Source organism: Anastrepha obliqua, chromosome 3 (genome assembly GCF_027943255.1).
Source record: "Anastrepha obliqua isolate idAnaObli1 chromosome 3, idAnaObli1_1.0, whole genome shotgun sequence".
NCBI classification, from domain to species: Eukaryota; Metazoa; Arthropoda; class Insecta; order Diptera; family Tephritidae; genus Anastrepha; species Anastrepha obliqua.
In genome coordinates this window covers 87,242,957-87,260,301 of record NC_072894.1, presented here as the reverse complement: position 1 = coordinate 87,260,301, position 17,345 = coordinate 87,242,957, and the positions used below count along the sequence as shown (strand labels likewise).

Genomic DNA, 17,345 nt, shown 5'->3' with positions numbered 1-17,345 from the left:
GACGGCAGCAAACTTTAAGCGCTGATCAATTTGGGTGACATTGACTTCACCGCTGTTTGATCGTACATAAAAAATAGCGGCCGTATGAAACTTTCGTAGATTTATAAGATACCCCCAATTATCCGTGAAACCAGATTCGATCCGATGCGAAGTTTCTGTGCATCGAAAAGTGCTAATTATGCAGAAGTTTTAGTAATTTTTTACAAGGAGACTTAATGTGTTACAAAAAATGAAGAATAGAGAATACCAGAAATAAAAGTTCATGGAAATCCAATTGAGCATTAAACATTAATATTAGAATATAATGCAGAATGCGTTACTTGGAAAAGGTTTATTCTTGCCCAAACGGTACAACTAAATTTGAAAACTTCAAATTTATACTGGTCAATGAACCGGAAAACTACACTAAAGAAATCAGTGCTGTTATATAATTCCAATATAAAGATATTGACATCACATGAAGTACAGCTTTGGGGCTTTACATGCTTTACTAACATCGGCATCTTACAGAGGGTACAATCCGAGGTTTTAAGAACAATATCAGTCATACATAGAGATATTCAAATACCAATTATAAATGATGGATAGCAGAGAAATTATTTAAAAAATTAGACCCGCCCGAACCCTCACGCATACAATCGGCATATCCCGTCTACAACAAAAAGAACGCGTCTTGGATATACGTACACAAACACGATTACAAATAGGAAATCGCCCATCAACTTGGCAGAACACTCACTCAACTAAGACAACTAGAGCTTATTATATTCCATTTACGAAAAACTTGTGCTGGAGGATTACAGGGAGGAAGACATTGATATCTGGCTGTTCCAAGAACCCTGATCTCGATAGCCTAAGATTAGGGATCGAGAGCAGACACTGCGATCTTTTTTATGCCCAGTCAGAAGGTGGGCCTAGGGCTTGTATCCTCGTTAGGAATACTATTAAAGTCCTTTTTGATTTCTCAATTCAGCTCACCAGACGTGGTAGTGGTCCAAGTACAATCGTTTAGTGGCCGTTATTACTATTTGGTTTCTGCATACATGCCCTACGAAAATACAACACCTCCTAAGGAAGTGGGTTGTTTATTGGACTCATTTATATCTAAGGAAGACAACATTTTCATCGGATAGATTTCAGTAGAAAGAATAGAGACAGGAAAGATAAAATGTGGGTAGTAACACGGATAAATTAGTTTGAGGTCACTCTTCTACAAATCTCTTGGAATCGTTGATGAATCTTAAGAGATCCGGAAGAGGAAGAGTATGAACTTTATCCAGACTCAGTATATTGCAACCCAATATCCTAAGTCTGATTCTATAAAACGCCGGACAGCTACAGAGAAAATGCTCTGCAGTGTCGCAATCCTCAAGACAGGATGGGCATATCTGGCTGTCGACGACCCCCATGGCAGTCATATGTTGACCACAGGCGGTGTGGCCTGTGATTACACCCACCAGTACTCTGTGTCAGACATACCATTTGGGAAAGCAGCGAGATAAATGATAGGGGTCAATCTCACTTTGATTTTATTAGTCGTAATCTTCTTATTTGGAGCAAGGGCAACACCCTCACGTATGGGGTATTCCCAGCATCGGAAACGTCAAACATTTGGGAGGAGGTTCTTGATATCACTCTTGGTTGGACTCCCTGCCATTAAATTTCCAAACTTGTAGCTGCGGTTACTGGTCATTGGACGATCGGCACTCACGCAGAAAAGCTGGGTTTACCATTTAATCCCTACTGCAGAAGCTGTGGGAAACTTTCTGAGAAGAAGACTATTGAGTACTTTTTCTGTAAATGTCGGGGTTTGGCAACCAGACGATTAAGGTCACTGCGTGCTCCTTTATTCGACAGCCTGTGACGCAGTTCCAACCTAAATCCTGTCAACCTTATTCATTACATCAACAACTCTGGTTGGTTATACATAGGTATTTCCCTGTTGGAGGTCTCATGAAGGTTTCAAAACGGTTACTTCAACCCATTCACTTACCTACCACAGCCGTGGGATCTTACCTGAGCAATTTTCAGCAAAAAGTTCACAATCGATGGAGCTGTCAAAATTCTCGAATCGTGAAAGAACTTGCTATTTCGTCATTAGCGTTACATGTAACGTGGAAATTAAACGATGTAATTTTATATAAGTATATGTGTGCGATCCAATTTTTCAACTACATTTGGAAACTTGCACGTTCTTTGCCACACAATTTTCGGCAAATTCCTTTCCCGTTTGGTTTGCGGAAACTTTATCCAATTGGTTGATTTGCTTAGTATTAAGCGATAAAATTGGTTGATTTGCTTAGTATTAAGCGATAAATTAACCAATTCGTATTAACTAACGAAGTGCATTATTGGTCCATATTTCGCAAAACAGGTTTGCATTTTTTGCACATTTGGTAAGGCACCGGTTATTGTTTTATCATTTTCTGCGAGCCGATGTTGGATCCAAATTGTCTATTTTTGAAAGCCTTTTTCCTATTTTCAAGATTCATGAACATCACCATGGTATGTTATAAAATAGATTTAAAATTTGAATAACAAACACTTAGGTTTTTTAAGTTATTATGCATTTCAATTCCAAGCATATACTATTTCGAAGTTGAAGACCCCTAAGAGTCCGCAAATGTTTTAACACATTGTGTGCGGGACACGTAAAAATACGTTTTTCGCAAACTGTGGGTAGAGCGCGGGTCACGTAGTTATACGTTTTTATAGATGGGTGGTAGAATAAGGGAAATAAAGATATACGGGTTATTAATGTTTGTTGTTACCCTTTCTCATACCTAGTATTACGATGTACAAACATATACAAATCAAAATAATAACGGTAAATTGAGTTTAACAGTAAACATCATACGAGCAAATTTAAAATTCGCGCACATTTTTCAATAAATTACCCGCTCCAGCCGTAATGCACTGGCACAAGACGCCCGACCACAATGTGTTAACTACGTCACCAGAGGTACTACAGGTAATATACATGACAACAAAAGAAATAAGGATTTAGTGCTGCAAAACCATATAAAAAAATATCCGAAGACGAGTTTAAAATTCCGATTCATTTACTCCTTAGCATAATCCTTGTAGGTTCAGCGGAGAAACTTTTTCCGAACTTAGCGGCATTGTTTTCTATATTCTTCTATATTTATCCTGTTTCTCAAGCCGATCGAACAACTCTTCTCTATAACTATAATAAATTATTATTCGAAATGGGTACTATTTGCTGTTACACAAGTATTTAAACGATTAGGCTATTCAGCTATTGCAGTACGAATGATTTCCAGGGACATTGACGTCGCTGCTTAAAGATTGCTTGAGTCTCCAAATTTATGTGGGGCCTTCGATAGGCTATGGTCTCAAATTTTGTGTAGTCGAATGGATTCACATCTGGACTTCCAGATGGCCATTCTTCTGCGGCTATGAGCCTAGGAATATTTTTTTAAACACTGTTGGGTGGTTTTTGCCTTATGAGCTGGAGCAGAATCTTGCTGGAAGATTCAACGCTCTCCATTGCAGAAAGTACTGCTGAACTGGTTCACCATGCCTTCTAAGACATCCTTCTGGTACACTTTTGCCCCGGTCTTAACCTCTTTTTCTCAAAAATGAAAAGGTGTAATGCCTTTACAAGACACTCCTCAATGCATTATATTATATTAAATATATAATTTGTGGAAATGTTGAATTTTTATTGTCCTATTTTCATATGAAATACGAAATATTTTCACATAGTGTATGACAATATTTTCGTAAAAGAGGCCGAAGAAATCGCTATTAACTATCCAAACAAACAAAAATTTACCCAATTTTTCTGTTGACGACTTTGTTTTTCGGTGCGGCCTTCGTTTTTTTAAAAGGCCATTTCTTTAATAGTCATTTTACGCTTTAGCATGTTACGTTGTAAAAGTTTTTCGTTTTTAATTATAAAATCACTTAACTTTTAAACATCTGAAAATTATGTATGGTATTATAATATGCGAATTTTTGAACTCGTCAGAGTAGGTTACATCTCGATAGCCAAGTTTCTGTTTTTCGATTTTCGGCGAATTTTAATTGATGCCCTCCTTTTGGTGGATTATTGGCTTCCTGAAATTATAAATTAAATATTTAAATTCAAAATTATTTCTGCATTTATAAGATGGTTACCAATCGTTTTTCCATTTTTGCTTTAATATCGCTGGCCAATGTTAGAAAAGCTTCTTCCACATTGATACTGGCTTTAGCAGATGTCTCCATGAATTTTATCCCATATTCTACGGCTAATTGCTCTCCTCGCTCCCGAGAAACCTTTATTGAAGAGATATAGAACCGATTGGCTAATTTAATACAATTGTATATTTCAGATTGCTAGCAGGTCATAACCAAAGTCAGTGAAGTTTCTCAACGAATCACCGCCTTTTACTTTATTTATATAAATACGCCAATACTATAATATTTATATGTATAGTAAGCATCACGGTGGACAGAATACAGAAGTTTGCACCTTCTGAAAATAGCTCTTTATTTTTCCGACAACCGAAGACGTCAAAACAAACAGAAGGAGGAGAAGTTATTTATTTGTAAATATTTAGTGACTGGCTTGATAATATTGTGACTTTTATATTGAAGACACTAATACAAATAAAGGGCCGCATCTTAAACTGCGAAAGCACGTAATATAAGAATGCCCCCAAATGCAGTTTTTGTGTTTCTTGCTGATTAGTGATTATTCAGTGAATGGCCTAGTAATATTCTGATTTTTATATTATAAACGAAACTAACAAAAAATGAAGCGCATTATAACCATACCTCCAAATACAGTTTTTTGCCGATAACGCAGTGGTAAGGAAGTGTGTGTGTGTATGGTTTTATGTATAGTCTCTAATTTAAAAATGAATACAAAGATGTCATCAAAACCAGTGGCAACGGACGGTGGCGTGAACATTGAAGCAGCGACGGCGGCAGTGACAGAGAAGTAGTAGAGAGGACAGCAGCAACTGTGATAGTGGACAGCCGGAATGACTCGGAGTTTTCCCGACTAAGGCCTGCCGCCCTACAGGGTCCGGCACTCGAAGTGTAACTAACTTCAGACCGCTCTTACCAGCTGTCTGTTAGTTGGCTAAATGACAGCGCAGAGTATTGTTTACAAGCGCGCGGAAGTATTTTTCCGAGAGTAAACGCGAAAAAAGAAAATCAGTATTTGATTTTAAACTTAATACTGTGATTGCATTATATTTGGCTGGGAAATCACAATGAGCGATTGCTCGTGAGCTCGAGCACCTTAAAGTCAATAAAGATTTTGTTTATCGCACCATTACTCATTACAATGATACTGGTAACATCGCAAAACATCATGGAGGCGGTCATCAAAAGACTGCAACGTCACGTGAAATGGTTCAAAAAGTGAAGAAACGATTTGAGCGAAATCCTCGACGAAGTGTTAATTAAATGTCAAAAGAACTGACAATATCTGACAGTATCATACGCCGCATACTGAAAAATTATCTCAAAGTCCGAAATGCACATAATCTCAAACCAAAGCAGCAACAAGTCAGACTTGAGAGAGCGAAGGAGTTGCTTCGCTTGGTCAATTTCTGAACATTATGTTTTCTGACGACGAGAAAATTTTTCAAATTGAGCAATTCGTAAACTACCAAAACGATAGGGGTTATTTGACTGACCGTTCATACGAGAATTTGAGTCATCGATTGGCCAACAGGAGGCAGAACCCGCCACAGGTAAAAGGTTGGGCCACTGTAACCGGAGAAGGGCGCTCCCCAATCGTTTTCATTGAGCTTGGCGTCAGGGTAAATGCGAAATATTATCGGGAAAGTATTCTGGAGGTTGCTTTAAACCTGATCCAAGAATGGCTAAAAAATAACGTTTCGAACTTCATATCGTTCACACAATGGCTCTCAAATTCACCAGACGCGAGTCCGTTAGATTATTCTTTTTGGGCCATTTTGGAAAGCAAGGTCCGAACTAAAAGATTCACCAGTTCGAGGCGCCATTGTCCGCGAGTGGGCCAAAATACCTGCAAGTCACATTCGGGCAGCTTGCGGTTCGCTTCTGGACCGTCTCAAGGCAAAAGGTGGTCATATCGAGCAACAGTAATTCTTATTTTCACACATTTTTTACTTTGAATTGAATAAACACTAAATTTATGGCCGTTTTAATTGGTTACACTTCGAGGGACGGACCCTGTAGTAAACTAGCCCTGTCTAGTGTACCGTACTTAATCCCTTATTTATCGTCTCAGAAGCAATCCTACGCAGCAAGTTTGCTCCAAATACTTCTTGTTGCTGTTGTAGCAGATTAAACATTCCCCATGCATATACAAGAAATGCTGCTGAAGTGACAGTCCTTGGCCGGATATAAATCCGGGTCGTTCCGGTTATGGATTGTCGTGGGAACGCTCCAAATACTTCTCTTAAGAGCTGGTATCGACCCTGGAACAAAGGTATTCTACTGCTGCATCTGCTACAAACGGTCCTGCAAACTGCCGCCACAAATCAAACCTTAACGGTTAGGAAGCTCATCGGTGCAACACCACTCTCAACTCGGACCCCACAACCCTCTTGCTTTAACCCAAGTGCGGGGACAAACCAGCAGCTCTTGGTCCCCCTCTATGTCTGCTCCGTATGTCAGACCAGGGTTCCTCGGAACCTGACAAGTGCAATTTAGCAATGGTTGGTGCCACTTTTGAAGGTGCTCTGGCTTGCGCACCACAAGTGAGTGGACACATGACTACGTTGCCCTCTGCTGCAGAGCCCTGCATCCGCAGCCTACCCACTACAATCAGGCCAATGCAACTACTGCGCAACGCACAGCAAGCCCAATGGAGATAACCTCACGCGTCCCTCACTCCCGGTGTTACGACAATACTCCCGAGGAGCTTCAAGCTCCTCCAACTGAACTGCAACGGACTCATGACCAAAATTCGTACCAAAACTGCTCAATTTTGACCAAAAGCAGCATCGCATGAACATTGCTAATGAGATGTTGGACTCTGTCCGCGACGACCCAAATTTGCTCCAGAGGGCCTTAACTGGTGACGAATCGTGGACGAAGCTGCCGCACGAACCAAGACCAAAAAAGCGCGCCAAGTTTGGTCGAATGTAAAAGTTTCATCATGAGTTCTTGCCACAGGGTAAAACGGCAAATAAGGAATATTACCTGCAAGTTATGCGCAATTCGCGCGAAGAAATCGGACAGAAACGCCCGACTTTGTGGAAGAACAAAAATTAGCTCTTGCAGCCGATAACGCCCCTGCTCTCACATCGTTGCTTGTGCACGACTTTTTGGCCAAATATTCGCTATTAAGAAAAACAACTTTTTCTTAATTTTGGTGTTTCACCGAGATTCGACCTATGTTCTTTCCTTTCACGGCCGGCTACGGAGGCCGCATTTAGAAACAACTTTTTTATTTCTATCATTTGATGTTTGATGCACGGAGATTCGAGCCTGTGCATTTCCGAGTGGCAGTCGCACACCCACCCATTCGGCTAACTCGAAGCCAGATCGATCAGGTTTTGAGGATGTTGTGAGAGATACGCTTCTAGTGCTTTAGATGTACGTACGATCCGAGGACCCAACATCGACTCCGATCATTATCTTGCTGCACCCAAACTACGCACACGCCTCTGTGCAGCAAAATCTAGTAGGTAGATATACGCAAAGAATGTTCGACAACAAAAAGTTGCAATCCCAACAGACATGCGAAGATTCGCGACTCGAATCTCATTCTTGCTCTCAGAGAGTGCTGTCCAACAATCCATCATGCACGAGCAATGAAGCAACATTTCTCGCTCTCTACGTACCGCCGCCGATGAAGAAATCGGATTCCGGCGAGCCAGTTGGTACGACGAGAAATGCCATGCTGCCGTAGAAAGAACAGATGCGATGGGGCGCAACGCGAGCGATATGAGATCGCTACCGGGAGCTAAAAAAGGAAGAGAGACGTATTATCAGACAGAAAAGACGAGAGGGCGAAATACGTGAGTGCGTGGAGCTTGAGATGCTGGTGAATAGGAAGAATGTCCGAAAATTGTACCAGAATGTTCGGCGGCTTACAGAAGATTTTAATACCGGGTCGTTTTCCTGTAAGAACAAAGACAGTGATCTGGTGACTGACTCCAGAGCGTACTTAAATTATGGAAGAGACACTTCTCGAACCTGTTAAAAAGTGACAATTGAGCATGTTACAGAGAATGTGAAGATCGCGATATCCCGATCGTTAACGACGGAACTGTCGTTCCGCTACCCGACCGTGATGAGGTGAGAATAGCGATAACGCGGCTAAAGAACAAAGAATTCCTGCCGATTGCTACTAGATGATATTTATCAGTCGAGACTCCCGTCAGGGCTGAAGAGGTGGTCTGCCAACTATCTGAGCGGTCGTCACTCATCAGTGATTTATAGTGACCATTCATCTAAATAGAGGAAAATCCTCACCGACCTTTCTAGCTTTTTCACTGCGAGGAATCATCAACTTTCCCCCACTAAGTACACGTCGAAAAGGAGGTCCAATTGCCCCTCAAGGTAAAAGTCGATGACACACCAATTCCGACTGTAAACAATCCCAACATTTTGGGTGTAACCTTCGACAGTTTGCTCTCCTTCTCTGCACACACAACCGCAATTGCCACTAAAATCCAAAATCGCAACAAGGTCCTCAAATCGCTTGCCGGCAGCACTTGGGGCAGAGACAAAGAATTGTTGCTATCGAGATTTAAGGTAATTGGCCGGCAGGTTCTAACCCATGCTGCGCCTGTCTGGTCGCCTGGAACCAGTGACACGCAGTGGATAAAGCTCCAGACATGAAAAAACACTGCCATTCGGACAGCGACGGGTTGCCTCCTGATGTCCCCAATACAACACCTTCACGACGAGGCCAATACGCTACCTGTTAAGGAGCATAACTAACTGCTCAGCAAGCAGTTCCTGTTAGGGTGCTACCGTACTGAACATTTATTGAGTGAAGTTCTACATGTTGAAAAAATAGTTGAGAGAAACCCAAGTTATGTCTATTTACTGTCTTGTTAACATTTGATTTAGGTGATTTAGAATATTTGCTTGTCTTTTTGCTGTACTTGAACTCGCCAATGATACCTTTTTAAGGTATTTATTACATCGATTTCGTTTTTGGGGTTACTCTCTCAGCGTTATGGAAGTTGGACTATGTTTGTTCTACAACTATACAGCTAACTCCTTTATTAAAATATGAATTTTCAATTAAAGATTTAAACATTTTTGTAGCAATCACAGCAAATATGAATTATGTACAGCATAAAGTCAAAATTATTGTTAGTTAAGAGATTTTTTTGTAATAAAGGGTGTTTCAAACGCGACGGTTAGATGTCAGTAGTGAATAATTCCTAGAAGGATTTTTTATGTCATCTGTGACAATAGAACAACAGAGTAAAATTATTGAAACTTATTATGAAAATGGAATTTGGAGGAGCATTTTGAAAGAAGCTTTGACGCACCCCGCGTTGTAACGCTATGAAAGAAGAAGAAGATTATGAAAATGGAAGGTTTTTAAGAACAAAATCTCGCAAAATTCGAGATTTGTTTGAAGGAAATAATCGTCCGAATGAGTCGACAATTCAAAGGTTGGTGAACAAATTTTGAGAAACTGGATCTATCGAGAATACTATGCCGTTTTCACGGCAGTCGGTTCTACGTTACCGAAACGACCCAGATTTATATCCGGCCAAGGATTGCCACTCCAGCAGCATTCCTCCTTATGTATGAATGGGGAATGTTTATGCTGATATAACAACAACAAGAATACAACAAGCACTGGTAGACCAAAAATTGGATGTTTTATTGAGAATGTTGTATCTGTAGCGTAAAGTATTGCTGAACAACCTTCAACATTGTTCTCAAATGTTAGGCCTTCATGAATAGACTGTTTGGTGGATTTTACCTAGAGACGTGCGCATGGTGGACATTTAAATGATGCCAATTTTCACATATTATTGTTAGGAGCCGTATTTTTAATAAATATAGTGAAATCTCAATTTAAATTTTTACATGCTTAAAAAAAACATATTTAGGCACGTCTTTTAAAAGATCCTTTATATAATATTGTATTTTCTCCTAACTTTAGCTGTTGGGCTGAAAATTTTTTTTTATGAATTCGTAAGGTTTAAGGATAAACGTTGGAGAATTTTAAAGTTTTTATAACAATTTAAAAAATGCAAAATTAATGTACATACATATATACATAAATGAGTAGGAGTAATACACACCTGACGCTTATCATTGAGTTCACATTTATTACCCAATAGCATCTTTTCTACGTCTGCGGATGCATTTTCTTCTATATTCCGTATCCAATTTTTAATATTTTCGAAAGATTTTTCTTGTGTAATATCGTAAACTAACATGATACCCATAGCTCCTCTGTAATAAGCAGTGGTTATTGTCCGAAAGCGTTCTTGGCCCGCAGTATCCCTAAAAAAAAGCTTTATAGTTGAAAGTTTCTATATACCGTATATATTACCATATTTGAAGCTTAATTTTTCTTCCGTCTAATTCAATTGTTCTAATTTTAAAGTCGATACCTATAACGGAAGAATAGTTATTAAAAATTAGTATATAAGGAACGTAAACTTGTAAATATAATGTAATCAAGAATTTAAAATTGAAATATTAACATATTGCATTTAAAGCAATGTCGTTGCTTATGTAAATATCTCGCTTCTAAGCATGAACGTCAAAATCGATGTTTTTCAACTTATGATCTGGAGGCTGATTTTACATATTTCAAGTCTCATTCTTGAATTATTAAAATAAGTTAGTCGTGTTGTCTAAAACTATAATCCTTTCATAATATTTCATAAAATAGTATCCAATAAAAATTGTTCATAAAAATTATTTAAAAATAAATAGAAAATAATTTCAAGTGCTAAATGTGTGTTTGACAATATTGAGTAATAGAAATTTGGGCAAAAGTATGCTCTTGGTAGGACAAGGCATTAAACTGATACACCTAAAAATAAAGGCGGCTCTAACTATTTTCCATTACCCTTATTAAAGTTGACTCTAACTCAAATCGATATTTTCGCCCCATAGAGTTTATGTTTCTATTTTTGTGTGTTTGGTTGGAATAAACACAATGTACATATGTACTTAGTCTTCACGACGTAGAGAATAATGAGATGACGCCTATAGTGGTTCCGTTAATTTACTCTCAGCGAGTTTTACAATTTCAGTGACGTCCTCCTAGCCCAATTGGATATCAATGTGACCAGGTTACCATTTTAGAATAACAAATAGAACGAGATAAAACTAAAATACAAGTTGACAAAACATATTGTATAGCGAATTAAACGATGAGAGAAGAAAATTGATTTTTAGTTATTGTAAAATCTAACGATATAGAATTCGAGATCTCCGGAATAAGAAATTTAATGCGTTACTAAACAAATTCACAATGATTGTCACCTTGAATTCAATTAAACACAAAAGAAACCGATAGAATCGTCCTTCTGCGCTCAAGCGACTTTAATCCATTTAATAACAAGCGTATAACAAGGCAGACAATTTTAGAGAGCTTAATAGTACGAGATCCGCCTGCGTGATTTATACGTTCATATGTTTGATTAATAAAATATAATTTTTATCGATATTTATAACTAAGCCAATGCAAATCCGCAAAGGTGGCCATCCAAATTTGGCCGCAATTAATTTTTATTAAAATGTAATTAATTATTTATTTTTGAACAATTACGTCGACTTGTAATTGTTAAAAAATATATTTCATCAGAAAGAAATATACCTGAGTTACCGAAAAAGTTCAATCCATCCCTCACTTGGCCGTAACCTAATGTCAGCCAGGTATAAACAGGTACATATTATCATATTATACATACCAAATTGAAGATGAATGTTTTCTCTACGTGATGAGATATATGTAGGTATATATACATATATATATATATAATTGGCGCGTACACTCTTTTTGGGTGTTTGGCCGAGCTCCTCCTCCTATTTGTGGTGTGCCACTTGATGTTGTTCGACAAATGGAGGGACCTACAGTTTCAAGCCGACTCCGAACGGCAGATATTTTTATGAGGAGCTTTTTCATGGCAGAAATCGGAGGTTTTCCATTGCCTGCCGAGGGGCGACCGCTATTGGAAAAATATTTTTCTTAATTTTGGTATTTCGCCGAGATTCCAACCGACGTTCTCTCTGTGAATTCCGAATGGTAGTCACGGACCAACCCATTCGGCTACGGCGGCCGCCGATGAGATATAGGTGCCTACGCAAAAATGTCCGCAAATAGTGGTTGCCAACGATTAAAGATAAATAAAGGGTGCTCAACTAGTAGCTCTGTTATTTGCTTGGAGTGGTGGCCTTTCCAATTTCTTATGGCCCATATTGAACCATATGGACCTAGACGACATATGGTTCCAGCAGGACAGCGCTACGTGCCACATAGCAAACGTCATTTTATTCCATTTCAACATCTACCCGCCCTTATTGAAAAACCCTTTATTTGTGGTGTGCGTTTTGATGTTGTTTCAAACGGCAAATATTATATTTTTATGAGGAGCTTTTTCATGGCAGAAATACATTCGGAGGTTTGTCATTGCCTGCCGAGGAATGACTCGGATTTTCTCGACTGTTGCCCCAAATAAACTAGCCCTGTTAGACGGAACAGTTCAAACTTCTCTGACCCGTACACAATGAAATTACTGTTTTCCGCGTCTGTTTGATCAACGTTGGAATATGCTTCATTTATTTTGAGACCTTATCACCAATTTGCTATCACAAGAATAGAAAGGGTACAAAAGATCTTTCTTAAATATGCCCTTAGATCTCTATAATTGTCTGTTTCATATTCCCCTTGTTGTTGTTGTAGCAGTAGTACAAGCCCCGTCAGTGTAGGGTATATCACCGGTCGTCTTCGACTAGCTCATCTAAAGGGAGGTCCAGGAAACAAGCGGTTTCGACAGGTTGGATCCAGAGGGAGAGCGGTGTGAGATGAGTAGGTTTTCAGGGGTATGTGAAAAAGTGATTAGCGTCGTGTGGGGTGCCTTCACATGTCGGGCATATGTTTAGTATGGCGAGGTCAATTTTGGATAAGTAGGAGTTTAACCTGCTTCAACATCCAGAACGTAATTGTGCCAGTGTCACGCGGGTCTCACGGGGAAGCTGAAGCTCTTCATCTGTTGTAGGTGGTGGTTGGACTCCGATTACGGCATTCGGTGGCTGGTGGTCGGAAGCTTAAGAAGATGGTAACGGTATCCCGATGAATGTTGTTTAATGTCTGTTTGGCCCAGTAAATGTCAATTGCTTTATTGAAGCGAGCCGCAGCAGCTGTGAGCACCTTTCGTTCGCCTGCGCGTACATCAGTGGGGATGGGAAGAGCGACGAAGGTGTCCTCAGTGTATTCCAAGAAACCGGCCCTATTAGCTTTGTTAAAGTTAATATGGGATCGGTGGTTCGCGAAACAAAGTCGGCAGATCTCTCAATCGAAACGATAATGGGCAAGTGGTCTGATGCAAGCGAATCTAAGTTAAGCTGTTTATCAGACCAGCGCTAGCAATTGTTATATCAGGCGAGCTGCTGCAATTGCCCACTACCCAGGAGGGGGGCGTCGTCGATCACAATGCTGAATTTCGAAACGTCCATCTACTGTGCATTGAAGTCACCTACAACCAATCGGTTTTCACCTCTGATGAGCGCACCTATATCAGGGTAATATCCTGACGGGCAGCGGGTGACAGGGGGTATGTATATATTAAAGATTTCGAGCTCGGCATCGCCTGACCGGACAGCAATAACTTGACATTCTAAGGTGCTGTCCCTGCGGTCAATGCCTTCATCAATGAGACGATACTGCACCGTGTGGTGGACTATGAACGTTAGGCCACCACCGTTGTCTCGCTCGCGATCATGTCTGTGCACGTTATAGCCATCCCTAGTTATCAGAGAAAAGCTAGCGTGTAGCTTGGTTTCTTGGACTCAGCTATTGAGATTCCGTGTCGGAATCGGGTGGCCCAAGGACCCTCGTCTGACACACGGGACAGACTGTGCGGGTGACCAAGAACTGCTTGATTGTCCCCACACTGGGGTTGGAGCAGAAGGAAAGGGCTGTGTTGGGGGAATTGTGTTGCGCCGATAGGCTCCTTACCGTGGTGGTATCGGTTGTGGTGGCGGTTGGAAGAGCCGGCTTATCAGGGCGTAGTAACCGTTGAGGCATCGGACGCCTGCTGGCGGGAGCAACACGTGACCACATACCGTGTGGACCACTCCCTGTGTGACTTAAGGCCTGAACAGGCCTTAAGGTGGCTCCACCCGATGCCCTTATTGCACCTAACCAAGGTGGTGTTCCGGTGGAGCCGTTTATGGCATGAACAGCAATAGAATGGCTCAGGGTTGGATTCGATACCAGCCCTGAGAAGAAGTATTTGGAAAAAGATTGCTGCAAGCAGTTGCTCCTGTGACGTAAGAAGTGGGGTGATAAAGGGTTCACTAGACAGGGCTAGTTTACTGGGGCAGCCCTTGGTCGGGAAAAACCCGAGTCATTCTGGTAACGTAAATCGTCTGCCATGGGAATGCCCACGACGGACAATTCTATCGCTTTCTTTTGTGTCGAATTGAATTCAAGGTGACATTGATTGTGCGTTTCTTTTGCAACGCACTAACTTTCTTATTCCGTCGAGAACTTTACGATACTCTTACTCTTTTTATCTCAAGATATTCAAAACGAATTTTGAGTCCAATGCAGGTATTGTTCGCACTCTGTGCGAATTTAACTAGAGCGCGAATTCCATATCTTTGCTTTTACAATAACTAAAAATCAATTCTCTTCTTTATTACATTATTTAATTCGCTAATATCATCGTATTCTTGTTAATTAAGTTTATTTTAGTTTTATATTATCTTACTTGTCATTCTATTAATATTGCTTATATATATTAGCACTAAGGCAATAGTCAGCGTATATGGTAGCACAAATAAGTAAAAAAAAAAAGGTTTCTGAGCGGGCACAAATTAAAACTTTTGTTTTCCGAAATAGAGACCAATTTGGTAAGTTGAAAAGTTCTGATAAACTCATCAGGGCAGGGTCTGCAGCAGATTTTCACGGTCCAGAACTATATTGTGGTGTCAAATGGGCAGAAGCTAAATGCTGGGTAAATAGTTGTGAAAATACTCAAGGAATTCCCCAATGGGAGTTCATAAAATAAGTCCTTCAAGCTAAAAGTCTTATTCGATCTTTTGCATACATTAGGGATCTGCATAACAAGCATAAAGTAGGCATAAGGTATTTGGTTTTCTGTTAGGCCACTATTACATAAATTATCATCTCTTATGAATAAATTTTGGAAATGAGACAGACTGTAGACTGTCTCGAGGATGATGATGTCTATTGCCTACTGCTTTGGTAAAAACAACATGTACATCTTTCATCAAGATCAAATGGATCCGAATGTAATCAAAAATGTTCTTGTTGCTATTTGTTTACAAGGTGGAAAATGTAATGAAAGAATTGGCTTTCAACCAATTCCCAATCTGAGTCAGGGAACATCTTGGTTCAATAAAACCTGATATAATACATTTAAGGGAGTAGCGCCAGTCAATAGGTATAGTATTAACTACTTCTAAAACATGTAGTACGATACAAAATATCTTTTAGGTCGAAGTGTCGGCTAAGCGGCACACTACAGATACAAAATTATTATTTTTACATACATAAATTTTACTATAAAACCGTGTTCCATTCATATTATAAAGTATAAAATCTTAGTTAAATTCTAACTGGGTTAACAATTGTGTTATGCATTTCTCTTTAATGATATTTCAACGCACAAGTAAACAGAGTCGAAAAAATCGTAGTTTTTTACGTTTTCTCTGGATTCATTAGGGTCCTATTTGAATTCTATTAGACTTGCTTTTTCCAATCTGGTTGGTGGGTGGCGCCACGCCCTCTCCCGCTCTGTTCACAACCAAAAACATTGTAGTAGTAATGAAAAGTAGAGGCACACTTATTTTCGGATTTTCCCAAGAGAAAATGCTAATTCCAAACAGAGATTTATTAATAAATTGGTGTGCAGGTATTTCGAAAATTTGGTTTCAAATCAAATTTTTGATGCTTGAATATAAGCAAGTTTTCAATTTTTCTGAATGGGGTCATTTAATATTAATATACCATAATATGAATAATCCGAAATCATCGAGCCAATGATTAGCCCGTATGCGGGAAAATTTTTATTCTTTTAGTTATTATTACGGCTACGATCAACTATCAATTAACATTAAAAATGCAAACGTCTTTTAAAATGTTGCTACAAATTTTATATAAAAAGAAAGAAAACTTACCTATTGTTGAGATAAAGGTCGTGTTAAATGCATCTTCTGAAAAACGAAATAAAATGCAAGTTTTCCCTACGCCGGAATCACCAATTAGGAGCAGCTTAAACAGATAATCGTATGTTTTTGCCATAGCTTTGGTAGCTTTTAAATAATTTTATAAGTATGTCCAGCGAATTTGCATGTACCTCGGTATGGTATTCTGACACAACAGCTTAAACGCGCATTAATTGTACAAATATACATTAGGCAAAACTTGCATTAGATATTTTACTGATAGAGGTAGCAGGAATAAAATCACAACATTTGACAAATTTTAATTCTGCAAAGGCGGCGGAGGTTTGCTTTATACCGTACAAATAATACATATATATATTTGATTATTTAGTTAGATCCATATACATACAAAAATAACTTTGGCATGAGATTCACAATGATAATCGATGGTCGATAATCATCGATATTTAGCTACCATAAGCCATAGCATTAACCATAGGGATATTTATGCACCAGTTATTGGTGCAATAGCCATAAGCAGCTGATATTTACATATAATATCGCATATTTGTGCATTTCAAAGTGCAGAAACTGAAGAAAAGATAATAACAACACAATGCAAAAATTACAAAGCAACAAAATACTATACAACACAGTGCAACTGGGTATGGTTACAACGAAAACCAAAATATAAGCCCAGAGTAGAGGTGACATAATCATAACGCCATAAATTTGTTGATCGAACCAGTATATGGGCGACATTGTAATCGATTATAATTCCGTTGTCATAACCATAACCAAATTCATCGTTGATCTTATTACTCATTAGCTGGGTATGTTGCCTCACAAGTACATACATATATGTATATAGTTGCTCACAATAATTTATCTATGTCTGTTTCCCAATGACTTTGGGCATTGCAGGAGAGACACCCCTCCTGAATGCGAAACCACCCGAAAGCTTTAAATCGGTTCCAAAGATGGTCATTGAGGATGAATGAACCGTAATTTCTCGTATAACAGACTGATAAGCCAACAAGAAC

The 17,345-nt window shown here is 39.3% G+C and overlaps 1 protein-coding gene across 2 annotated transcripts; it reads right to left on the bottom strand.

Moving 5' to 3' along the window:
• Nucleotides 1-3,890: 3,890 nt before the first annotated feature.
• LOC129243118 (ras-related protein Rab-8A) lies at nucleotides 3,891-16,750 on the bottom strand. 2 transcript variants are annotated; one of them, XM_054880263.1, is made up of 5 exons: nucleotides 16,494-16,750; nucleotides 10,487-10,547; nucleotides 10,233-10,437; nucleotides 4,144-4,284; nucleotides 3,891-4,083 (listed from the first exon to the last, which is right to left on the bottom strand). In XM_054880263.1, exons 1-5 carry the CDS (start codon nucleotides 16,549-16,551, stop codon nucleotides 3,991-3,993), a joined length of 558 nt encoding a protein of 185 aa, XP_054736238.1. In that variant the 5' UTR covers nucleotides 16,552-16,750; the 3' UTR covers nucleotides 3,891-3,990. The 2 variants fall into 2 exon arrangements, with proteins under 2 accessions (XP_054736238.1, XP_054736237.1); XM_054880262.1 differs by having other exon boundaries at nucleotides 16,315-16,736.
• Between the last annotated feature and the right edge of the window lie 595 nt (nucleotides 16,751-17,345).